The sequence below is a fragment of the Bicyclus anynana genome, chromosome 26 (genome assembly GCF_947172395.1).
Source record: "Bicyclus anynana chromosome 26, ilBicAnyn1.1, whole genome shotgun sequence".
Lineage (NCBI taxonomy): Eukaryota > Metazoa > Arthropoda > Insecta > Lepidoptera > Nymphalidae > Bicyclus > Bicyclus anynana.
The window spans coordinates 456,562-483,314 of NC_069108.1; the positions used below are offsets into that span (position 1 = coordinate 456,562).

Genomic DNA, 26,753 nt, shown 5'->3' on the forward strand with positions numbered 1-26,753 from the left:
GTAGGTTTAGTAAATTTGTTCATCATGTTTGAAATAGCATAACATTCTTATTTGGACTGAATGCGATATAATATATATGTAAAATACCTATATATCCATTAGAAATGTATGTACATACATACGGTAAGTTCGCCTGTTCGCGTCGGATCTCCCTTTGAAAACTCTCGAAATTAAGTATACTAACACACCAATATGTCGAAAAGTCATTACCACCAATAAATAAGAGACACGCACAGATAGACCATAGTTCCGTGCGCCCAACCAATCCTGTGTAAAAAAAACATTTAGTGACGGCTGTTCAACAAGAGAACGGGATTGTGAGACAAAAATAGTGAGCAGCGGTGCGTTTGAAGGAAAGTCTTTTACTGTTTTATGTGTATTTTGGATACATTAGCTATTTCTAGACGTTAATTATGATAAAAGGTTTTATATTAATTATGAATTTGGTTACATTTTATACAGTTAACTATTAAAATAAGGTGGACGCGAATAACTACACCGAATTCATAAAACTTGCACTTTGCGTCCGACAGGGAATAATAACAAAAGCAAATCGCATCCATTTTCCATTTCCATCTATTCACCTATTGTAGATACATTTTTGATTATGTAGGTATGTATTTATTATAATACTAGCGGACGCCCGCGACTTCGTCTGCGTAAAATTCGATGTCAATTTTACTACTACCCCCTAACCTAACCTAACCTACCCTACCCCTACCATACCCCTACCCTATCACTACCCCAACCCTACCACTGCCCCAACCCTACCCCTACCCTACCCCTACCTTACCTATACCCTACCCCAATCCTACCCGTACCCTCCCCGTACCCTATCCCTTTCCTACCCCTATCCCACCCGTACCCCTATCTCACGCCTATCCTACCCCTACCCTGCCACTTCCCTATCCTACCCGTACCTCTACCCTACCACTACACTACCTCTACCCCGACCCTACCACTACCCTAAACCCGGCCCTAAACCTACCCTACCCCTACACTACCCCTACGCTTCCCTACCCGTACCCTAACCTACCCTGTAACTTCTCTATCTTACTCCTACCCTTAGCAAAATCGGTCCAGTCCTTCGAGAGTGGTGGTATGACCAAGAGAAATAGAGACTTCTATGCTAATAATATAAAGAGGTAAAGTTCGTGTGGTTGTAGGAGGTAATCTCTGGATCTACTGGACCGATTTGGAAAATTGTTTTACCAATAGAAAGCTACGTTATTTGCGAGTGTCCAAGGCTATGTTTGATCCCCATATTCACACGGGAACGGGAACTACGTAAATGAAAGCGCCGGGCGTCATATAGTGGAATTTCTGCGTCTTTTAGAAATTTTGTATTATCTCCGAAACTATTTAAGTAATTAACATACTGTAAAGGGCAAATCTTATCTCCATAATACCCTTGTGATTATTAAATAATTTATTTTAATAAGGATTAAAGTTTAGTTGTATAAATAATGAGGTAAACCTAAGTATATAAAATTAATAATTTTTAAAACACAAAAGGCCTTTTTTCTTCTATATATCAGCTAATATATAGAAGATAGATATATGGTGTCGCGGACTTTTTTGTAGAACTTTTAAAGATACATAAAGTCTCCATATATTAATTTCAATTTTACACAATAGTTAAGGCAGCGCATGCGAATAAGTCTGCCTAAGAGGATTTTCGGTCCGACCTGTATGACAAAAACTGTGATAACTCGGCTAATATATATGATACCAATATAAAATATAGCCTATAGCACTCCCCGATAATGTAGCATTCTACTGGTGAAAGAATTTTTAAAATCGGACCAGTAGTTCCGAAGATTACCCCATTTAAAAAATGTGACAAACTTACAAACTTACAAACTTTACCTCTTTATAATATTAGTATAGATTATATATGTAATTATGTATTGAAATAATAGTATAATATTTTTTATTAGGTCTATAGTTTAACTCATTTTAGTTCTTTTTGGTTATTTATTATTAAGTTTATTTTTCAGTTTAATTTAACAGTAGGTATTAGTTTAGATTATAAGGCTGTGTTGGCTGTGTTCGTGGCGTTACCCAATCTGTGGTTCCAGCTGAAAATCAGCGTCAAAATTTAAATGGTTACGTAGCATTATGCTGAGCTGGGGCCATTTTCTGGGTTATGCCACACATCGCAGGGTATTGTCCTGGATGTCCTGGTGTACTGGAGATATTGTGATGTGTGACATAATTTCGAAATAAATGCATTTTTCTTTCTTTCTAATCTATACTAATATTATAAAGAGGAAAACTTTGTTTGTATGTTTGTTTGTTTGTTTGTAATGAATAGGCTCAAAAACTACTCGACCGATTTTAAAAATTCTTTCACCATTCGAAAGCTACATTATCCACAAGTAACATAGGCAAAATTTTATTTTGTAAAAAATAGGGTTCCGTAAGATATTTAGGTTTTTGGAACACAAGGTGTAAAAAATCAACCAGAAATCTAGTGTAGGGGTAGGTGGGGGTAGGATAGGGGTAGTTGAAAGTTTACATCAACCAGAAAAGTAGGGTAGGGGTAGGATAGGGGTAGTTGAAAGTTTACATCGAGTTTCACGCGGACGAAGTCGCGGGCGTCGGCTAGTTAATGGATAAGACGTAAATGGTCGATACACCACCTATTTATAGTTTTGAATAATCCCCTAGGGTGACGGATTTTCGAAACTTTCCAATTTGAATCGGTTTTTTCAATACCTTAGCTGCTGGAATTAAGATTTTTGATGAACATTACGGATTAAATTACCAATGTTTTTATTTATTCTTTACAAGTTAGCCCTTGACTACAATCTCACCTGATGGTAAGTGATGATGCAGTCTAAGATGGAAGCGAGCTAACTTGTTAGGAGGAGGATGAAAATCCACTCCCTTTTCGGTTTCTACACGGCATCGTACCGGAACGCTAAATCGCTTGGCGGCACGTCTTTGTCGGTACTGTAATAACATTTTTATAAACAACTAGCGGACGCCCGCGTCTTCGTCCGCGTGGAAATGTAAACTTTCAAGCCCTATTTCACCACTTCAATGATTATTATTGAATCCGATTATATTTCGTATTTTTTTTATGATTTATGAACAATTTTTTAAAACTAACTCTAAAAATGAGGGACTTTAAATACGAACTTTCAACCCCTATTTCACCCTCTTCTTATTTTACTTTCGCAATATAAAGTATCCTTTAACCTTCTCCGTATTATGGTCTTAAACCGTGCCAAGTTTCATTTGAATTCATTCAGTAGTTTCAGCATGATGCCCGAATAACAAAAAAACACGGACAGACAGACAAAAAATCGAAAAAAATATTTTAGCTTCAGTATCCATTATATAATGCCCCCCAACAAAAATTATCAAAATAGCTTTAACTAGCTGACGCCGCGCGGTTTCACCCGTGTGGTTTCCGTTCCCGTAGGAATACGGGAATAATATACAGCCTATAGCTTTCCTCGATAAATGGGCAGGGGACACTGGAAGAATTTTTCAAATCGGACCAGTAGTTCCTGAGATTAGCGCGTTCAATCAAACAAACAAACTCTTCAGCTTTATAATATTAGTTTAGATAAAAGGTCTGTATTAAAGAAATTAAAAAATTCGAAAAAAATATAAAAACAAAAAACCCAACTGCTTAAGCGTAATGAACTGAAAAAGGAGAAGGCGGTGACAAATAATACTTTTTACAGGCAAAGAATGAAATACCAATATTTGTCACCGCATGCGAACAAAGACTTTAGTCAGAATTTTATATAGATACTAGCGGATGCCCGCGACTTCGTCCGCGTGGAATTCATTTTACACAAATCCCACGGGAAGCATGGATTTTTTCGGGATGAAAAGTAGCCTATGTGTTATGTGTGTATATAATACAGAGTGAAATCTATTTCCATTCATTCCATTCCATCCAATTTCCGCCAAATACCTTCTGTAGCCGCAGCGTACCTAAAGGAGGAACAAACATACATACTTACACACAAACTTTCGCCTTTATATATATATTATATTAGTGTATAAAGTGTATAAAGAGCTTAAATTTTTTGTGGTTGTTGGGGGTAATCTCTGTATTTACTAAACCGATTTTGAAAATTCTTTCATCAATAGAAAGCCACGTTATTTGCGAGTGTCATAGGCTATATTTTTACTCCGAATTCTCACAGGAACGGGAACTATGCGGGTGAAACCGTGATGCGTCCTGTAGCGGCATATTTGCGTCTTTTAGGAATTTTGTGTTATCTCCGAAACTACATGTCTAATTAACATACTGTGATAGGCACATCTTATCTCTCCTCCATCCTCTTGATGAGGTTTCTTAATTAGTCCAGGTGGAATTCGGCCGTGGCTAGTTACCACCCTACCGGCAAAGACGTACCGCCAAGCGATTTAGTGTTCCGGTGCCGTGTAGAAAGCAATCAGTTTCATCCTCCTCCTAACAAGTTAGCCCGATTACATCTTAGATTGCATCATCACTTACCATCAGGTGAGATTGTAGTCAAGGGCTAAATCGTAGACTAAAAAAATAAAAAATAAATACATATTTGTAATGTGCTCGCCAAGACCTTTCTTTTGACATCAAACACGTAATGAATTTCAGGTTTATTTTTTTGAAATTAGATTTTCCATCGTATCCAAAAAATACCAATATTCCATGAAATTCGCAGGTGATTGTTAGCAAAAGTGAATTTTTACTATCGTAGCATTCTTTAGCCTTTTTTTAAGCCTAAAAGTAGCCAGTTTTAGCTATAAAGTAGTTAAATTTAGCAATAGATACAAACGGGTCGATTTTTTGATCATCATTATCAACCCTCTAACGGACGCCCGCGACTTCGTCCGCGTGGAATTTAGTTTTTCACAAATCCCTCCGGAACCATGGATTTTTCCGGGATAAAAACTAGCCTATGTGTTAATCCAGGCTGTAATATATCTCAATAAAAAATTTCAACTAATTCGGTTCAGTAGTCGAGGCGTGAAAGAGTAACAAACATTCATATCATCAAAATCATCAGTTTTCGCAAATCTCTTGAAACTATGGATTTTTTCGATAAAAAGTAGCCTACGTATTAATCCAGAGTAAAATCTATTTCCATTCCAAATTTCAGCTAAATCGCTTCAGTAGTAGCGGCGTTAAAGAGTAACAAACATCCAAACAAGCATCCAAACATCCATACAAACTTTTGCGTTTATAATAGTAGTAGGATATTAGGCTCACTGTTGAGAACAATTCTCCTCTCAGAATGAGAGGGGTTTTGTGATATTTAATTTCATAAAACTATTCCTATTTTTGATGTCGGTATGAAAATATTGTAAATTGTGTCAGGTGACAGCTGCGAAGTCAACGGAGTCAGGGGGACTTGCAAGGACATCAGGGCCTGTCCGTCCGTGGACGATCTCATCATAGCGAACACTGTAAGTATGTCAGGGTGGTACTAGAAGTCAGAACGTTTTTTTTTTTATCCAATGACAAGTTAGTTCTTGACTGCAATCTCACTACTCAAACTAATGTAGAACAAAGGTTATGATTCACAACACTTGTCAGGACCCATCAGGCGATGCTTCTGCGCTCGCCCAAACCCCCCGGTGACGCCGCTGAGGTCCCATAAGGAACCTACGGTACTTACACAATCAGGAAAAAAAAAAAACTTGTCAGGACAACTTAATTAACAAATCAAACTGTAACCAAAATAAGACCCTAGAATGGCAAAGAATGACCTTGAGTGGAGTCACGCACTTGTAAACGATGTGTGTAGGGTTAAGGGATCCTTTGACTGTTAACAAACACTCCCCTTTTCCACTCAAGTCAATCTCCCCGCCTATCCAAGTAACCCATAAAGAACTACACAACAAGAGATGTGGACGGCTCGAACGCCACGAGCACACTGAAGCCAACACGAGATCGAGCGACGTCATATCCGTCACAGACTACTATTTCCTACACTATTTATTAAAAACATGTAAATTTAAAAGCGGCCAACGCGGCGATAACATTTATTTACTGTATGATATCCACGAAGGGTTGTAAGTACGCACCGGATGACATTTGTTACATATAATCACAATTTCGTATAAATGTCAACTAACATTCGTCAAAGTCAAAGGGACGTGATAGCCCAGTGGATGTGACCTCTGCCTTCCATTCAGAGGGCGTAGGTTCTGGCCCGAGGTATGCATCTCCAACTTTTCAGTTATGTGCAAGAAATATCACGTGTTTCAAGCGGTGAAGTAAAAATCGTGAGGAATCCTGCATACCAGAGAATTTTCTCATTGTGTATACGTGTGTGAAGTCTAAAATCAAAAAAATCTAAATTCATTTATTTCAAGTAGGCTCAGTTTACAAGCACTTTTGACACGTCAGTTGACTATTTGTAAAGATTCTACCACCGGTTCGGAAGGCAGGTTCTGCTGAGAAGATACCGGCAAGAAACTCAACAGTTGCTCTTTTGAAATGAAAAAGTCATACAGTACTATAATTTACAATTGATAACAATTATAATTTCTTATAGTTTCTTATAGTTAGTTTTATAGTTTAGTCTGCCAATCCGTATTGGGCCAGCGTGGTGGACTAAGGCCTAATACCTCTCATTTTGAGAGGAGACTCGAGATCATCAGTGAGCCGAATATGGGTTGATAATGAAAATGATGAAGTAAAATCTGCAAGTAATATAATGATATATTTCAGTTATGTTCGTTCAGCCGGGGGCAGATAGTCGTCTGCTGCAAGGACCAGCCTGTTGAGAAGGTGGTTCCGGTAGTGAGGATGATGGAGGAGTAAGTTTTTTTTAAATAAATATTTACCATATGTCTATACTAACATTATAAAGTTAAGAGTTTGTTTGTTTGATTGAACGCGCTAATCTCAGGAACTACTGGTTCGAATTGAAAAATTCTTTCAGTGTTAGATAGCCCATTTATCGAGGAAGGCTATAGGCTATATATTATCACCGTATTCCTAAAGGGAACAGGAACCACGCATATGAAACCGCGTGGTTTCTGTTCCCCGCATATAAAACACGAGAATATAAAAATATAAAAGAGTGAAATAGGGTAAATTACACATTTATAAAAATGAGTACATAAATAGGGAAATAGGGAAATAATGTTTACACTGATTTTTACGCGGACGATGTCGCGGGCGTCCGCTAGTTTGACGGCCTCCGTGGTGCAGTGTTAAGCCCGGTGGATTTAGGTCCTGGGTTCGATCCCCGGCTGCGTCGATTGAGGTTTTCTTAATTGGTCCAGGTCTGGCTGGTGGGAGGCTTCGGCCGTGGCTGACAAAGACGTACTACCGAGCGACTTAGCGTTCCGGTACGATGTCGTGTAGAAACCGAAAGGAGTGTGATTTCATCCTACTCCTAACAAGTTAGCCCGTTTCCATCTTAGATTGCATCATCACTTACTATCAGGTGAGATTGCAGTCAAGGGCTAACTTGTTAAGAATAATAAAAAAAAACATTCACGTAGCATGTAATAAGTTTATCGAAATTTTAAATTTTGTGTAGTTTTGACTCCAGGCTATCCTATCTTGTCTGATAGCACAATATTTAGAATATATAGTGATAAGACATTAATTGGCCCAGGCATTGTAGAATGCCTAGGCCAATTATACAGATTACCGGTAATAATGACGGAGAATGTTTTAAACCCAATGTTTTATACGGAACTCTGGATGGGCGAATCCGACTCACACTTGTCTGGTTTGTTTTTCAGGAACCATTCCATATCAGCAGAGATAGTGTCAGAGAGCGACAGCTGCGATCCAATCTCTCACGTGGTGGTGAATGTCTCTACTGCTTTAGCGAGTATGTACTTTCATCTGTTTTGTTTTAATAGTTCTAATAGTTTTTGAGCCGTGATAGCCCAGTGGATATGACCTCTGCCTCCGATTCCGGAGAGTGTGGGTTCGAAATCCGAGGCATTCACCTCCAAATTTTCAGTTGTGTGCATTTTAAGAAATTAAGTGTCTCAAACGGTGAAGGAAAACATCGTGAGGAAACCTGCATACCTGAATTATTTTTAATTCTCTGCGTGTGTGAAGTCTGCCAATCCGCATTGGGCTAGCGTGGTGGACTAATGGCCTAACCCCTCTCATTCTGAGACTCGAGCTCAGCAGTGAGCCGAATGAGTTGATAACGAATAGTTTCGTAATCTACTTAAAAAAAGGAGGAAATTCTCAATTTGTTAATGTTTGTTTGTACCTCATAACTTCGTAATTTCTTAAATTTGATAAAGATGAAAATCGGTTTTGTAATTTTGTTTAAAATGAAAATCACGAAATTGTTCGTACTGTGACGCTTTCGTTCACTAAAGTCAGAAAAATAAAATATTTTTAACAAAAAAAATAGAAACGATTTCAAAAACACAAAAATAAACTCAAACGTGAAAATAATATCGTATGTGCTACCTTCTGATCGCTTTGAAATCGGTGCAAACACACAATTCATTAACTCAAACCGTTTAAATCTAAAGACAGTTTCTTTTCCGTGGTTGTTTCAGAAACCTCTTTAATTAATACGTCATTAGCTGAAACTATATACTATATCCTTTCTATTGATGAGTTTGAAGGCGATGCCATGCCAAATTTAATATTAAAAAAAATTGAAAAAAAAAATATTATTAAAAAAATATGGCAAATATTATTTTTATTAAAAAACAAATATATTAAAGGTTTATATTGTTATTCTGATACCGCCTTCAAGTCGAATAATATACGACGTTAGTGTGAGTTTTTGTCCTATAGTGAATGTAAGCGACACAGTACTTAATTCAGTTTGGATTTTAACATAAACTTAATAAACCGATTTTTGGAAAAAAATAAAGGGAACCGGAACCGGACTCTTTCAAACAAAAAAAAATAATTTGCAAAATTGGTTAATAAACGACGAAGTTATGAGTTAAGGTAAGAAAAAAAAACAAAAGCGAATTGCAAATCTCATCCTTTTTTTTTGAAATCATTTAAAAATTAGGCCATGAAGTCGCAGTGCCAAAAAATTTCTCCATTTCACCGCGGCTAGTTGCCTCGACTGGTGACAGAAGGGCTGGTTCATTTAGTGCAAAAGGAAATTTTGGGATGATGACTAGAAACGAATCCTCGGCAGCGCCGCAAATCTGACCCTTTAAATCCCTGTAGCTCCGAAAGTAATGATCGCAGATACCCTGCGATTTTTACAAAATTGCTTTACTATTAGCATACTTCTGATTTATATACAATTTAAAAAACAGTTATCATCCCTATATTCTTGACACAATATGATCTGTCTAATTATTAAGTTAAGTAATCTTAAGTTCCTCATTGTATTCTATAGCAATAAAAAAATATATATTAAATATTATTCTGCAATGACAGTTGTATATTAGTAACCACGGTAATAACAGAGGGCCTAGTGACAGTTTGATACTGTGACGCGATCGTTGACGTAAACGCGAATTTCTAAGGAATTGAAACAGCGCCATCTAGCGGCACTACTGCACAACTGTTTCAATTCCATATAAATTTGCGTTTACGTTAAAACTACCCACTAGTTCACTAATGCGCATTTTTTGCCTACCCCTAACTTACCCTACTACCAACCTAAGCCTACCCAACCCTACCCTACTCTACCCTGCCCTATCTCACACACTGATGTGTCTCTCGTGTCAGAGTGCGTGCAGTACCAGGAGGCGCTGGTGTACCCCTGCATGCAGGGGGTCGTGGGGCCTGCGCGCGAGCCCCGCTGCAACTGGATGCCCCAGGCGCTCGTCAGCGAAGGCCAGAACGCGAGCCCCGGGGAGTTCCCTCACATGGTGAGCCTCTGGACCCTATTTGATCACCTGTCTGACGCAGTTAGTATTGGGTCCAGTTAAGGATTTTATATTTTCTAAATTACCTCAGGTTTCTTTTTATAGAATATTGATGAGTTCCTTAAAGATAAAAGCGCTTGGAGGCCATTGGATCAGCTTCCACCTTCACACAGGAAGTAAAACTATAAGAAATTGTAATGTTGTCTTCAATTGTAAATTATAATACTGTATGACTTTTTCATTTCAAAAGAGCAACTGTAGAGTTTCTTGCCGGTATCTTCTCAGCAGAACCTGCCTTCCGAACCAGTGGTAGAATCTTTACAAATAGTCAACTGACGTGTCAAAAGTGCTTGTAAACTGAGCCTACTTGAAATAAATGATTTTTGATTTGATTTGATTTGAATAGGCTCGCGCTTGACCACGATCTCACCTGATGATCTGACTTCTGTTCTAGCAATCGTTTAATTTAAGTTTTATATGTTCTCACAGGTTCACTCAGCTAATATTCTGTCCATGTATGTAGAGTATCCATAGTAATATTTAGTTTTTAGCTCATCCATAAGGTGATAACGCTATTGTAAGTCCGATGCACACGTCGACGTGTACCATATAAATTGAATATACTAACTAACCCAATGCATTTTGTAATATATAATATCAGTTGAACATTAAACGGTTTTTTTTTTGTTCTTGATATCTGCGATCAGTCGTCAGACTTTATGCAATTGAATTGTGTGACTTAGTCCTTGTCCAGAAGGGGCAAATTCGTCGCGAATACATACGCGCGTTGTCGAAGTACTAGACATCAATACGTCGCGTCCACAAGCATCGCGCGAATTCTAAATACACGCGTAAATCGCGTGCACTACGCAGGACTCTCGACGCGCGCTTGATTCGCACGTATTGCGCGCGAGTCGAGATACTAGAGATCAGAGATGTAACGGAGCTTCGAATCCGGTTCCGTTAAGTCGGAACTTCCGATTATTATTACACTTTCGGTTCCGACTTCGGTTCCGATACTTTTGTATCGGATGTTAATCGGAGGTCGAACGAAACAAAGCGGGCGGCGCGCGACGGCCTGTGTCGAACAGGTTCATACATGTTCAAAAACGTATAAGTATTAGTGATGATCCGTTATTGTGGTGGAAAGTAAATGGAAATACAAAATTCCAGCCCCTACAATCAATTGCCCGGCAATATTTGTCATGTCCACCGGGCTCGGTAGCTAGCGAACAACTTTTTAGTGGTGCTGGCCTAATTTACGACTTTTTAAGAAATAGATTGGATGGAGACAAAGCATCAAAGGTTTTGTTCATAAAGTACAATACATTACTTTTGGAGTCCTGATTTTGATTTTGATTTAATTTGTTTTAGCTTTTGTTCATTTATTGTAATGTAACCAAATGTAACACGCTACTTTGGGTTTTAATTTTAATTAAACTTCATTAATTTTATCTTTTGTTTATTTGGAATATTATAATATATATTATTATTTTTTTCACAGTTGTTTTTTATTTTATAATAAAAAATAAAAATGAAAAGAATTGACTATAAATCATGTTTTATTTGTCCTTAAACAAACTGACCCTGCCTCCGATTTCGATTCCAATTTCGATTCCGATTCCGATAAACCAAATTTGAAAACTCCGATTCCGATTTCGGTTCCGATAAAACTACCTCCGTTACATCCCTGCTAGAGATGCCTTGTTGCGTCCAGTTAACGCGTGAACTCCATATTTCGTACTGAATTCCTCCCTAATTGCTCGCGCGTTGGTACGCACCTTCTGGACGCAACGATCGCGCGTAATACGCGAGAGAGAACCGCGGCGAATTCGCCGTTTCTGGACTGGGCCTTATGGTTTCTGACAGGAGAGCCATAGCTCTCAGCTCAGTCAGCTCGCTTCAGGCGTTTGATTCGCGGTGCTACCACCATTGAGCTAACGAGGCGATTGGAGTGTCGGGTTAGCTTTTCTTTGTGCTTTTTTACAACTGTTTTTGATTTCTTCACAGATAGTAGTTCCTCATTTCCAGATATTGGTGGGTTTCGTCGTTGCGAGTAAACCAAGGGGCATCAGTAGTCCTCAGTATATTATTTGGATCCGTTGGATACACATTGCGTTGCATTTACTGCAGGTGCAACATAGCTGAATCCCGTAGAGCCAGATAGGTTTCAAGACTGCACAGTGTATGAGCAATTTGTTCTTAAGTCTCAGTGTAGACTGTCTGCCAAGTAACCAGATCAGATTTTTGAACCTTGTGTTGAGCTCTTTTCTTTTATTATGAATATAATATTTCCATTAAACAGGAATCGGTAAGCTCGTTTTCTTTGCCCTTCACCTTCTACTACAAACGGCAAAGTGGTGACCCTGACGTGATGTACACGTCAGGCGTTGCCACCGACGGCAAATTCTTACTCAGTCCGGCTAATTCTGTCTTCTGTTCTTCCAGGCACTGCTCGGCTACGGACGCGGGGTGACGGAGTGGCTGTGCGGAGCCACCATCATCAGCGAGCTCTTCGTGCTGACCGCTGCGCACTGCACGTACAGTGCTAAGAGGTACAGTGTATTGTGGGAACTTTGGCGGAAAAACCGTAGAAATTGGACAAAAAAATAATATTGTCTATATTAAAAGTATGATAGTCTTCTACTGGTGCCATCTCTTATCGGTGGTTGGAAATCATGGCTATTTGAACTTTACTGAAACTTGACTGCTGCCTGAATCAGTGATCTGGTACTCATATTGGCGTAAGTTCTTGAGCCAAGACGTACGTCTAAGACCAGGTTTTCTCTATTTTACATACTTTTATTGCGTAGATTGCAATTCACTTTAGTTCTGCAAAGGTGCACTAGTGAATTGAGGATGAAACAAACGCATTATATGTGATTAATTATATTTTCTCGCAGGACTCTATCAAAAGCTTTGGTAAGGTTGCGTTTTTCTAAAAAAATATACGACTTGTTTTAAGACCGACTAACGAACACATTTTTTTGTTTGCATGTTTGTTTGTTTTTTTTGTGTGTTAGTTTGTTTTTTTGTTTGTTTGTTGGTGTGTTTAGTTATTAATTGATTGTTTGTTAGTTTATTAGTTTGTTTACTTATTTATTTTTATTTTTTTATTCATTGGGCAGTGGTCCAGTGACGAAAATCAAAATTGGCATACATGAGCGATCGGGTAAAGCGCTGAGCCCGCGCAAGTTGTACGGGGTGAGCCAGATACACGTGTATCCTCGCTACCGCTCACCGTACAAGTACCACGACATCGCCCTGCTAAAGACCGACCGACGGTACGTTTCAAGCTGCATCATCTTGTGCCTGCTTCGCTATTCCATTACAGATAGTCCTAGATCAAAATATTTGTTCAGGGTTGTACGCAAACTTTGTATCGGAGAAAATAATTTTATGAACGAAAATTTTAATGGTGGTGGGAAGTTCCTTTCCAAGCAAGACTTTGCTATGTCCAATAATAAATAACCAAATTTTTTTTCTCCAAAATATATTCGTGGAAAATGTTATATTCTGAAGGGTATTATAATTGCCGTTTTCTCTATATCCTCATGCTTATGATTTATAGTAAAAAGTTATTCCAATATGATCTTGAAAATATTTCATATACATTTTATTAGCTAATGAAATTAGCCGACATCAATTCCTTTAACAGTGAAATAATAATAATAATAACCGCGACTTGCGGCTTAATTTTCCGAAGTACGGAGGTATGACATCACCAACATCCCATGTTTTTTGAGGGAATGTATTGGAAGAAAGTTAAAGTTTAAATTATATTATTAATCTGGAGCCTCAAATATAAAGTAACGAGGCATGTTTATGAAGTTATCAACCAATTTAACGAATACCTACCTTTATTACTTTTGGGAGGTTTTTTAGAGGACCTGCATTATATTGATAATGTCTAAATAAACCCTAGCTGAGTTGATTGTGGGTTCCTCTCGGACCAATGCGCGTTTGGAATTTAAATTTTAAGTTTTCGACCAATTATAATCACCATTACTTAATAATAATTACCTGATATTTTTAAAGGGCTTGTTAACTAAGTCTAATAGATATTTTTTTTTATCTTTACAAGTTAGCCCTTGACTACAATCTCACCTGATGGTAAGTGATGATGCAATCTAAAATAGAAGCGAGATAACTTGTTAGGAGTAGGATGTAAATCCACATCCCTTTCGGTTTATACACGACATCGTACCAGAAAGTTAAATCGCTTGGCGGTATGTTTTTGCCGGTAGGGTGCGAACCACGACCGAAGCCTTCCACCAGTCAGATCTGGACGATTTAAGAAAACCTCAATCAGGCCAGCCGGGGATTGAACCCAGGATCTCCATCTTGTTAGTCCACTGCGCATACAGCGCCACGGAGGTCGTCTAAAAATGAACTTTGACTTTGACTTTATGCAGGATGCAACTGGATCGCTGGGCAGTGCCCGCCTGCCTGGTCGCCGGCAGCCCCGTGGATGACTCCGAGGTATTGGTGACGGGGTGGGGCACCACGGTGTTCAGGGTGCTCCCCAACACCTTGCAGAAGGTAGGAGCTGATCTTCGGAACCTTTCCTTTAGAAAGCTTTTTCTTTTTAACCGACTTCCAAAAAGGAGGAGGTTCTACGTTCGGCTGTATGTATGTTTTTTTTTTTTTTTTGTAGTGTTCTTTTTATCTTTTTATTTATTTGTAATGATATAAGTGCGGTTTGTTGATATTAAAGAAGCAGAGGCTGTAATTATCAAAGCGCACGTATGTCATACGACGTTTTAAAACACATTTGCGAGGAAACACACTTTGAACACACTTTCTGAAAAAGAGTTTGCATCTTTGCCTGTTTTTCTTATCATGACATTTTGATACGCTTGTCATTTTTGCACAGTCGAAGTGCGCACACCAGTGTTTGTTTTTTTTATTAATATTAAAATTATTAAAATTAAAGAATTAAATGTTTTATTATTATATTTTATCTCACAAAGTTAATTTTTTTCATAAAATGATGAACACTTTTCTGACATTAAAACTCTTTGCCGTGATTTAAAAAAGTACCGGTCGTTTTTAGACGGATGATAAAGGTTTTATATTACATTACGGCACACGTGCATTTTACTTTACATAACGACACATATGCGTAATGAGTTACATTACCACATCCAAATTGTATTGTATCCAATATGATATCCAATCTGCATTGTTGTCACTGATGATGATTTTTTTTTATAACACATAACAAAGGATAGACCTGGCTGAGTTTGTTGTGGGCTCTTCTCGGACAAAGGCGCGTTTGGAACCCTCGTAACGTTAATTTTAAGTTTTCGAATAATTATTATCACCATTATCTTAAGTTAATTTTATTATTACCTGACGTTTCGAAAGAGCTTGTAAGCTAAGCCTATTTGAAATAAATTAATTTTGACTTTGACTTTGACTTTCATGGTTGCAGGTGATTCTGCCTCGGTACCCGGACAAAGAGTGCGTCGCCAAGATGCGTGACGTTCGTCTGTTGCCGAGCGGACTGGACCCGGCCACGCAGATGTGCTACGGAGACAAGAACACCAGGAAGGACTCTTGCCATGTCAGTCAAAGGATTTACAATTCTTTGTAACAATCATTCATTCAAATATTTTCGAGGCATTGCGTGGACCCGCGAATGCCTCTTAGACTTAAGGGTAAAATATTCAAAACGGTTGTAAGACCTGTCGTGCTGTATGGATCAGAATGTTGGGCGGTGAAAGGGACGGATAGTAAACGAATACATGTGAACGAAATGCGTATGTTGAGATGGATGTGTGGTGTGACAAGAATAGATAAAATAAGGAATGAGTATATAAGAGGAAGTCTGAAGGTGGCGCCAGTGACAGAAAAATTGAGGAGTAGAAGGTTAGCTTGGTATGGACATGTAATGCGTAGAGAGGAAAGTCATATTACTAGAAAAACGTTGAATGTGCAAGTGGAAGGACATAAGAGGAGAGGAAGGCCAAAGAAGAGATGGTTGGATTGTGTGAAAGAGGACATGTGTGTAAAAGGAGTGGATGATGAGTTGACGAGTAATAGAGACGAATGGAAAAGATTGACATATTTTTCCGACCCCACTTAAATGGGATAAGGGTAAGGAGATGATGATTTCCAGATTTATTATTTCAAGTGATGATGAAAGAAAGAAAATAAATTTATTAAAGGAGGATGGCGAAAGTGGGAGTCACACTCAGAAGTGACGTACACTCCTACGTTTGTATTAATTAAAATTATTATTTTATAAGATTCCTGTAAATAAAATATTGAGATTTTACGACCAAAACGCCTTGTCGTATTTATCAATCACGCAGTTGGCGGTGCGTCATTGCCGGTAGGGTGGTAACTAGTTACGGCCGAAGCCTCCTACCAAGGCTAGTGCTTCTATAACATAAATCTATAATATAAAAATGAATCGCATAATGCGTTGGTAAGCGCATAACGCAATAAAACCTGGACCAATTTGGCCAATTCTTTTTTTTAAATTGTTCGATGAAGTTCTAGGATGGTTTTTACGGCGAGAAAAATTCCAATAATAGGGTAGGGGTAGTGTAGGAGTAGGAGTAGGAGTAGGGGTAGGGTAGTATTCAATAGTTTTCTGACTTTTACTAAGATATCTCTGGTGACATTCCAGGGTGACAGCGGTGGGCCCGCCGTGGTGAAGCACCCGGAGGTCTCCTGTATGTACCTGGTGATAGGGGTCATCTCCTGGGGCAGGCACTGCGGGGTTCCCAACCAGCCCGGCGTCTACACCCGGGTGGAGTATTACTTGCCCTGGATCGAAGGCATTGTGTGGTAATGTGCCTGAGGTAAGTGACCTCCTGATTGATGGTTAGTACGATAATGGGGTAGTTGACTCGTATCAAATTTAATGTAAATTATAATTATTACCTGTAGTACATGGAATAAGGGTCCGAAATATATCGATTTTAATTTATTAATAATAATAATAAAGTTAAAGGAAAAAGTATCAATATACTTGGACCTTGCTCACGAGATTACCGCCATGTGGAATGAAATCAAAAAATCAAAATCAAAAATCATTTATTTCAAGTAGGCTCAGTTTACAAGCACTTTTGACACGTCAGTTGACTATTTGTAAAGATTCTACCACCGGTTCGGAAGGCAGGTTCTGCTGAGAAGATACCGGCAAGAAACTCAACAGTTGCTCTTATGAAATGAAAAAGTCATACAGTACTATAATTTACAATTGATAACAATTACAATTTCTTATAGTTTTACTTCCTGTGTGAAGGTGGAAGCCGATCCAACGGCCTCCAAGCGCTTTTATCTTTAAGGATGTCAGAATGTTGAGTCAACTATTATTGTTCCGATAGTTGTTTCAGTCAATGGTCTTATAGCGAAAAGCTTCGACCAATACCTTAAGAAGCTTTCGCTTAACTGTTGGATCAAGAGTCGGATACAAAAGGCAGTGATTCTTGAGACGGCGCGTATTGTGAGGAGGTTCCTCACTCTGGAGCCCTGACCACCGGTTGCTTGGACACTCAAATGTCCCGCAGCGGGAGGGTGGATTTTTTTTTTATAAATTTTTAATAATGTTTTATATTTTATACTTAAATTGTTAAAAATTAAAAAAAAAGAAGAAATAAATAAATGAGAGGAATAAAAAGTTAAAGATTTCTTATAAAATAAATCACGTATTTTTTTAAATTTTCCCAATTTCAAAAAGGTTCGGATTTGTTAAAGTGACGTCATCATCATCATCATATCAGCCGATGGAGTCACTGCAGACATAGGCCTTTTGTAGGCACTTCCAAACATCACGATACTGAGCCTGCATCCAGTGCAGCAGCTCTAAAATCATCATAGCATTTTGGCTCGTATTGTCTAAAATATATTTAAAAACTAAAATTTTCATGTCTCAAAAAAATATGAAAAAACATTTTTCAACGTAGTAAAACGATAATAAACTATTTAAGGCAATTTTAAAAGTGTCAAATGGCCTATTGGTCTGAGGATGATGATAATTAATTGATAATTGTATTTAGTTTTAAAGTTGATTACAATAAATATATATGGTTGTTTTATAAAAAAAACACTATTAATTGATTATGTTTTTTTCACCAGGTCTGTGGCGCGCTATGAAAATGACAGTCAACGTGTTACCTCAAGAATACCTCATACAGATAATGTAGATATCATATAAGTTTGTTCTGACATCTTTTGATAAAAGAAAAACAACTATTAACGATCAACGAACCGAAGCCCTGACGCCGTCTGATTGCCATTGGCCACAAAATACCCCTATATAACAAAAGAATTAAGGACCACTATATAACAGAAGAATTAAGGACCACTATATAACAGAAGAATTAAGGACCACTATATAACAGAAGAATTAAGGACCACTATATAACAGAAGAATTTAGGACGCCTATAACTGAAGAATTTAGGACGACTATAACAGAAGAAATTAGGACCCCTTAGAGTTTAGATTTATAACTCTTGACTATGACCCCAAGAATGAATGAAGTGAAATTTCATGAAAATTAAGAATTCTTGGGGTAGAAAATCTTTATTTGTATAACAATAATAAAAAGAAGTTCCTTGTCACTGGTGACCTTATTTGGTTATTCGAGAAAAGCAAATTTATAGTAAAAAAAAATAGACTTTTATATAGAGTAAATTTTAGTTAACAGGTGCTTTAGTAGTTTAAGAAATAGTTTACTCTAGAAGTAGTAAGTCTTCATATACAGGGTGTCCCGTAAATATTACATACTTTACAAGGCGACAGCTGACACCAAAGCCTACTAAACTAACGTAATATATGTTAGCCGAATTTTTACGGTTTTAAGATTGATTTTTAAGCCTTCCTCGATAAATGGGCTATCTAACACTGAAAGAATTTTAAAAATAAGAAGTTCCTGAGATTAGCGCGTTCAAACAAACAAACTCTTCAGCTTTATAATATTCTTATGATTATTATTTTTGACATATTTTTGACGGCCTCCGTGGCGTGGTGAATTTATTGACGGAGGTCCTGGGTTCGATCCCTGGCTGGGCAGATTGAGATTTTCTTAATTTGTCCAGGTCTGGCTGGTGGAAGGCTTCGGCCGTGGCTAGTTACTACCCTACCGGCAAAGACGTACCGCCGATTTAGGTCCGGTACGATGCCTTGCAGAAATCGAAAGGAGTGTGGATTTTCATCCTCAACAAGTTAGCCCGCTTCCCTCTTAGACTGCATCATCACTTACCATCAGGTGAGATTGTCGTCAAGGGCTAACTTGTAATGAATAAAAAAAAAGTATATATTTGTATATATCTTACGAGTATCGGGTAAGCTGGAGTTTTTGTTTGTTTGTACAGCAGACATCTGTAATTTTGGTTCTCTACTTACTCGCCATCTAAACTTTAAGTACGATCTCTTTAATTATACTCGCCTTTAGTTAACTAAATGTACTATTGCTTGGCAACTTCGTTCGTAACACTCGATGGTCCGCGCGGGCCGGGGGGTGTATACGTGAATGAAAACCCACGACTGATGCAAGTCACTTCAGTCTTTCCTCCCGTCGCCCGCGTATCGTGGGAGTGTCATGAACGAACTTGCCATAGAATATTATGTTTTTATAAAATAAAGGCTTAAAGTTACTTAGAAAAAGGCTGTTAAAATGTGATTTTTTTAATGGTTTTTATAGTGTTAATTCGTAGACAGAGAACACAATGAGACCAAAAATATCGAATCTATAATTCTATTAATTTCTTTTCCACGCTTAAGTTACCTTTTTTGAAAAAATAAGCTGGATTTTTACTATTAGTATTAGCTTCTCTGTCTGCGATTAGGTATAATTAAATAATTTTATAGAATTTTTACAAAAAATTAAAATTATAAACTGCCTATTTTTTATATGTACTTGTAAGCACAGATTAAGGAATAACAATCAGATGGAGCGTACGGAAGACGACGGTGTCGTAGCCGTTCCAAATACAAAATTCAAAAACGAATACATTCTCGAGTCAGTACGACACGAAGCGTCGCATCAGTAACTTTCAATATTATTCAAGAAAAATGGCGTCTTATGTTTTTAAATATTTTAAAAACTGTTCACATAAAGTAAAGAAATAAGATATTTTTGTATTGATTATTAAAGGAGATGGTTCCTTTTCAGTCCACTCTTGTACCCCGTATCATTAAAATTTAAAAAATACAAGGGTTTGTATTGTATTTAATTAAAATTTTTTAAAGTGAATATATCTAAGTAAATAAAAAGAAATCAATAAAATTAAAACCCAAGCTTTTGAGTTACATCAAGATGGCGCCCATATAGCAACTATGACATGACAGTTGACAGCAAACGTCAAATCGACTACCGCATTGAAAAGAATTAAAGTAAATTCGTAGATTTGTATAATCAAAAATATTTGAAAAAAATAATTTGTTTTATTTCCGCCAGGGTACTGATCCTGGGCTTCATACAATTTTAGACCATCTCTTTTATTTACGTAATTGTTTTTAGTGCTAAATTTTGAAATATAAATTTTGAAAAAAGTGTCAAGGAGACGCATAACGTTTGTTTTTTTAAGTGTTTTACCGGCTTCACCACGCTGCTTGTGAAATACTCATTCTGGATCATTATTTATTCTGTGCTTGTAAGTAAAATGATGAATATAGATATACAATTATACTAGATCAATATCATGTAGGGTAACTTATTGCTATCTAGTTCTAGTGTAACTTAGGGTTGCCAACATTTCTTGAAAAAAATATAGTACTTTTTAGGTTTACCTATTCATAAAAAAATTAGTACGCTTAAAGAAAATATAGTATTTTACGAAATTTAAGTAATAAGACACGTTTGTTTTTCTAAAAAACTGTATTCATTTACACTTATTTACAGTGTTTTTGAAGAATTTTTATCTTGAGTAAATAAGAGACACTATATACTTTTTCGCGTTTTTCAAGCTAATTTCTTTAATCGTTACTTTTAAGTTTGGAATTATATTCCATGATAATGTTTAAAAAAATTTAAAGTTCATAATGTTGTTGAAAATATAGTATTTTTGCGTACCTACTATATATTTCTTCAACAGTACGCAGACCCGAGAGATGGTGACAGTTTTTTAAATTGTATATAAATTAAGCGTATACTAATAGCAAAGCAATTTTGTAAAAGTAACAGGGTATCTGCGATCATTACTTTCGGAGCTACAGGGATTTAAAGGGTCAGATTTGCGGCGCTGCCGCGGATCCCTGAAAAACGCCCCATACAAAATGGCATGATTTATTGACGTCGTTTGCTGATCGTTAGGTTTGTATGGGCGTTCAAACAACATTACTGATATCTTTGTTATTTGTGCTTGTGTTTATTAAAAAATGTCACATTTAATGTAAGGAAGCTAAAACTGTATGAATTTTCATCTAATTAAGATAAAAAAAATTTAATAGATTTTGAAATTTTATAATCTTATTTATTTTGCAAATATCCAGACAATCTTTGCTTTTTATGTATAAATTAGTTAACATTGACCTTATTTACCCGAATGTATCATAAAAATCAATATATTCTAACCTAGTCATCCCCATACTATATATTATAGTACGTTTGGCAACCCTAATGTAACTTTACCTCAAAGTTATGAAGACGTGGTGTTAATAAAAGTCATTATTTTTAGTTTTGGTGATAAATTGCATTTTTATTCATTAATGCTTGTGTGAATTTGGACTTTAATTAAAAATGTAAAAATTTTCATTTTATATATTTTTAATTTACACACATTATATGACCTATAAGGGTTCCTTGTTGATTGTGCAAAAACAAAGGACAGCCCTACTGTCGTTGCATGTGCTCGTTCGCGCGCGCGTTGACCCAGTTGATGTGATGGGTCATGTTAGTGTTGATCGCCGCCACCCCCTCCAGCGCGCTGTAGAGATACACCCCCACGAGCATATACACGTTGTTGTCCAGTTGCTGGAACAACAATCAATTGATGTAATAACACTAATTTAAGAAAAAAAATGGTCTACCACACGACTGAAGTAAAACTTTACAACTAAAAGCGCCATCTATGAGCCTCAGGCATAACTGCATCGCAACATGTTCTTGAACACAAAAAGGGATTGTTTCAAAGTTCTCTCAGCACGCCATCTATTGAAAGCTTAAAATAGCAAATACTATTTCACTGCCTGTGTATATAAATTTTAGTGTAAGGCTGCCTGTCCACTTAAGCGGAGCGACGGAGCGTAGCAGAGAAACGGACTAATGCGGAGCAGAGTTTTTTTTTTTTATTCTTTACAAGTTAACCCTTGACTACAATATCACCTGATGGTAAGTGATGATGCAGTCTAAGATAGAAACGTGCTAACTTGTTAGGAGGAGGATGAAAATCCACACACCTTTCGGTTTCTACACGACATCGTACCGGAACGCTAAATCGCTTGGCGGTACGTCTTTGTCGGTAGGGTGGTAACTAACCACGGCCAAAGCCTACCAGCCAGACCTGGACCAATTAAGAAAACCTCAATCGGTCCAGCCGGGGATCGAACCCAGGACCTCCGTCATATAAATCTACTGCGCATACCACTGCGCCACGGAGGCCGTCAAAAAATAAACAGTTGCGTACTGTATCTGTCCACCGGAGCAGAGCGATGGTGCGGAGCGGAGTTGCAGATAATATTAAATATATAAATGTTAAATTTAATTAATTTAACCCCACTTTGTTTCTCCGCTCCGTTTACCTGTTTTACATGATTTTATTAAACTAGCTCAGAAGTCCACTTAGCGAAGATTTTGTGCAATCCTATTAACACTTCTCTGCTCCTCGCTCCGCTGCCTCGCTTCGGTGGACTGGCAGCCTTAAGGCCGCTATTATCGCTCACCTCGTCCATACAGTAGAGGCCAGCACCCAGCTCGGGCGTATAGTCATCGCGGTGAGCAGCTGCGCACATGAGCGAGTTGTGTAGAGGCTTGTTGTCTTCAGCGCAGTTGTGTTGGAGCGGGATCGCTTGGTTGATCTGAAATCATCATAACTATCAGCATATTTGATGAACTATTTGTTGAATCACAAACATAATCTATCTACACATCATTGATCTACATGTATAAAGCGAGAGAGTGAAAGTCAGGGAGATAGTTTATAGTATATAAAGGACCCTTTAAACTGACACCTAACGTCACAAGTCCTGGGACCTGATCGAGATGTTTCCTCTACCACAAAAATATGATGCAATTACAATTATTTGCAGCTAGTGTACACGCACACAAACACCGTGCCCAAGTCTGCCGAACTGAAACGACGTTAGACGATAAAGGTTTATTTTCGTTACGGAATTTCTTGATTCGGTCGATGCGCTCAAAGCCCGCGGTAACAGCTATGCAATAGCTTAAAATATAGCTTTGTAATCTCAGTCCATTAGGCTTAGATGTTGAAGAACACTCACGAAGAAGTCGTCGCTGGAGACGGCGACGCAGGCGGTGCCATGTGGCACGGGCTGGATGGACTGGCACGCGCGCTCCGCGTCGTCTGGCACGGACGACACGCTCAGCACTGCGATGTCGTTCTCGTGGGTGACTGCAACATTAAGGGTGTGCAATATGTATTTTGGTGGTTACAAATGGTTCTGGATCTCAGATTCTGGAAAAGTTAGGAGCCTGATATTTGGGTAAATGATATTTCAAAGTGTTAGCTTCGTTATGACTATACAAAATACACAATTTGTAAAACATTTCTCGATAGTTTATTTTTATCAAAAATACATGTTTTGCTCACATTTTGCTTTCAATCTCAGGAAAAGCAAACTTATTTTCTTAAATTTTTGTTTTGTATAAAAAATTAGATATATATATTGAACATGGCCATTTTGTTTTTCGTTATGTTGTTTAATTTACTTGCAATTAGGTAACTAAGGTAAGCGCTCATTATAAAATTCATAAAATTTGCGTCGCGCGTCAATCGCTCCGTGCTTTTCACTCACGTGAAAGTCATAATTCGGCGTCTCGCTTGCGCTTCGAATTTTATACATATCGTACCGACGCGATGCGCGCTCTTAAGGGCTTGTTCACATACACACGCGGGCGCGGTGGACGGCGAGCTCGTGTTCACATTGGCCGCCAGACTTTTTACTCGCATATTCGCAGCGTATGAAATCACGCCGCGAACTATGAATAAGTTTGAATGAGGATGGAGAACGTGAACGAATAATTAAAGAATAATGGAAATGATTTTTATGAGTTTCACCCGCTTCAATCGCGGCTTTTGGAGTTTACTCCTTAAGAATCGATTTTTTATATATAAGGCGCCCGGTATGAGAAAAATCCGAGGAGTAAAACCAACTGAACTAACGAAAAAGTGTCACGTTTTTGGTGCGCAACTTTCTAATTTAGCTGTGAGTGTATTGAGACGTACATAGGGTATGCTGTATAGGCGACTATACCTATATACTATATGTTATTGGGCTTGTTTGTTTAATGATTATATCATTGTAAGAGTAAAATATATAATGTGAAGTATATTATAAAGTCTATTAGTTATTTTACAATTCTATACATTTAGTCTTCTTTAACATAAGTATTACTAAAGCCCTACTCGATGTGCACTGTTTACCAACAAAAAAAAGTGTGTATGTTAAAAAAAACAAAAAGTTAGCTCGAAGCACGTCTCAATACTCGCGCCTTATAAGTGAAAGGTGCGCAACCGAGGTGCAGCAGGCCGCGGCGTGCGCACCCGCCTACAGCGTGCACATGGGTGCGATGTGCAAGTTGTTGGCGGCACAGCGCACGGTGAAAGGTGCGCAGAATAGGTTGCGCACAAAAAACGTAACGCATGTCATTTCATAACTTATTGGAGTTTACTCCTTAACAATCGATTTTTCATTTATACCCCTCGGTACGTTTTTTGTGCGCAACCTATTCTGCGCACCTTTCACCGTACGTAGCCGCCATAGCATGCACATGCCTAGCGCGTCCGCACGCACGTGCACGCTGTTGGCGGGCGCGCACGCAGCGCTGCACCTCGGTTGCGCACCTTTCACTTTTCAGGCGTTGCTATTGAAAAGAGTAAACTCCATTCGTGCGTCGGAGCTGACACACTTTTTTTTGTTTGTTCGTTACGCGTAATACTTTTAATATTTCTTTCATCAATAAAAAGCTACATTATCAGAGTAACATTGACTGTATTTTAACCCCCGAATTTCCACAGGAACTATGTGGGAGATTAATTAAATGATCTGCTAGTAAATGAATGAAATAAAAGCAACCTTTGTTATAATCTTCATGGATGTCGAGCTGTATGACATCTTTGGGGTCGTGGTTGATGGGGTCCTTGTCAAACAGCACCTGGAGCTGATGAGCTCTGAAGCCGTCCACGCAAGACGCGGCGGTGACCAGGGTGCGAGCCTTCTGGTTCACGTAGGTAGCGGCGCAGAGCGGCTTGGAGAAGTCAGGGGTGCTGGGAACATATATTCGTACTAGCGGACGCCCGCGACTTCGTCCGCTTAAATTTCTATGTCAACTTTACTACTACCCCTACCCTACCCTACCCCCACCGTACCACTACCCCAACCCTAACCTACCCAACCCCTACATCTACCCTACCCCTACCCCTACCCCTACCCCTACCCCTACCCTACCCCTACCCCCACCCTACCCCTACCCTACGCCAAACCTACCCCTACCCTACCCCTACCTTACCTACACCCTACCCCCATCCTACCCCTACCCTCATCCTACCCCTACCCTCCCCGTACACTATCCCTTTCCAACCACTATCCCACCCGTACCCCTATCTCACGCCTATCCTTCCCCTACCCTACCACTTCCCTATCCTACCCGTACCTCTACCCTACCATTACCATACCTCTACCCTACCCTACCACTACCCTAAACCCGGCCCTAAACCTACCCTGCCCCTACACTACCCCTACGCTTCCCTACCCGTACCCTACCCTACCCTGTAACTTCTCTATCTTACTCCTACCCTTAGCAAAATCGGTCCAGTCCCTCGAGAGTGATAGTATGACCAAGAGAAATAGAGACTTCTATGCTAATAATATAAAGAGGTAAAGTTCGTGTGGTTATAGGAGGTAATCTCTGGATCTACTGTTCCGATTCGGAAAATTGTTTCACCAATAGAAAGCTACGTTATTTGCGAGTGTCATAGGCTATGTTTGATTCCCATATTCACACGGGAACGGGAACTACGTAAATGAAAGCGCCGGGCGTCATATGGCGGAATTTCTACGTCTTTCAGAAATTTTGTATTATCTCCGAAACTATTTAAGTAATTAACATACTGTAAAGGGCAAATCTTATCTCCATAATATCCTTGTGATTATTAAATAATTTATTTTAATAAGGATTAAAGTTTAGTTGTATAAATAATGACGTAAACCTAAGTATATAAAATTAATAATTTTTAAAACACAAAAGGTACTATATCTGCTAATATATAGAAGATAGATATATGGTGTCGCGGACTTTTTTGTAGAACTTTTAAAGATACATAAAGCCTCCATACATTAATTTCAATTTTACACAATAGTTAAGGCAGCGCATGCGAATAAGTCTGTTTAAGAGGATTTTCAGTCCGTCCTGTATGACAAAAACTGTGATAACTCGGCTAATATATATGATACCAATATAAAATATTGGTATAAAATATAAAATTTGGCCCCCACCCTACCCCTACCCTAACCCTACCCTACCCCAAACCTACCCCTACCCTACCCCTACCTTACCTACACCCTACCCGTACCCTATCCCTTTCCTACCCCTATCCCACCCGTACCCCTACGCTTCTCTACCCGTACCCTACCCTACCCTATAACTTCTCTATCTTACTCCTACCCTTAGCAAAATCGGTCCAGTCCTTCGAGAGTGGTGGTATGACCAAGAGAAATAGAGACTTCTATGCTAATATAATAATACTAGCGGACGCCCGCGACTTCGTCCGCGTAAATTTCGATGTCAACTTTACTACTACCCCTACCCTACCACTACCCCAACCCT

At 38.4% G+C, this 26,753-nt stretch overlaps 2 protein-coding genes across 3 annotated transcripts in view; one reads left to right on the forward strand and one right to left on the reverse strand.

Moving 5' to 3' along the window:
• LOC112045719 (serine protease snake) overlaps nucleotides 1-19,108 on the forward strand; it is a 28,087-nt gene extending 8,979 nt beyond the window's left edge. For both annotated transcript variants that reach the window (XM_052889498.1, XM_024082008.2), the window contains exons 3-12: nucleotides 5,330-5,418; nucleotides 6,689-6,777; nucleotides 7,717-7,808; nucleotides 9,647-9,789; nucleotides 12,235-12,341; nucleotides 12,915-13,070; nucleotides 14,202-14,328; nucleotides 15,224-15,355; nucleotides 16,427-16,601; nucleotides 17,881-19,108. In XM_052889498.1, the coding sequence (XP_052745458.1) occupies nucleotides 5,330-5,418; nucleotides 6,689-6,777; nucleotides 7,717-7,808; nucleotides 9,647-9,789; nucleotides 12,235-12,341; nucleotides 12,915-13,070; nucleotides 14,202-14,328; nucleotides 15,224-15,355; nucleotides 16,427-16,591 (1,100 nt within the window). In that variant the 3' untranslated portion in view covers nucleotides 16,592-16,601; nucleotides 17,881-19,108. The remainder of the gene's footprint in view (nucleotides 1-5,329; nucleotides 5,419-6,688; nucleotides 6,778-7,716; nucleotides 7,809-9,646; nucleotides 9,790-12,234; nucleotides 12,342-12,914; nucleotides 13,071-14,201; nucleotides 14,329-15,223; nucleotides 15,356-16,426; nucleotides 16,602-17,880) is intronic.
• Nucleotides 19,109-21,491: 2,383 nt separating this feature from the next.
• LOC112045704 (uncharacterized) overlaps nucleotides 21,492-26,753 on the reverse strand; it is a 34,059-nt gene continuing 28,797 nt past the window's right edge. Inside the window, exons 9-12 of the mRNA XM_024081989.2 lie at nucleotides 25,004-25,194; nucleotides 23,189-23,319; nucleotides 22,628-22,762; nucleotides 21,492-21,719 (exon numbers count right to left, since the gene is read on the reverse strand). Of these exons, the coding sequence (XP_023937757.2) occupies nucleotides 21,579-21,719; nucleotides 22,628-22,762; nucleotides 23,189-23,319; nucleotides 25,004-25,194 (598 nt within the window). The 3' untranslated portion in view covers nucleotides 21,492-21,578. The remainder of the gene's footprint in view (nucleotides 21,720-22,627; nucleotides 22,763-23,188; nucleotides 23,320-25,003; nucleotides 25,195-26,753) is intronic.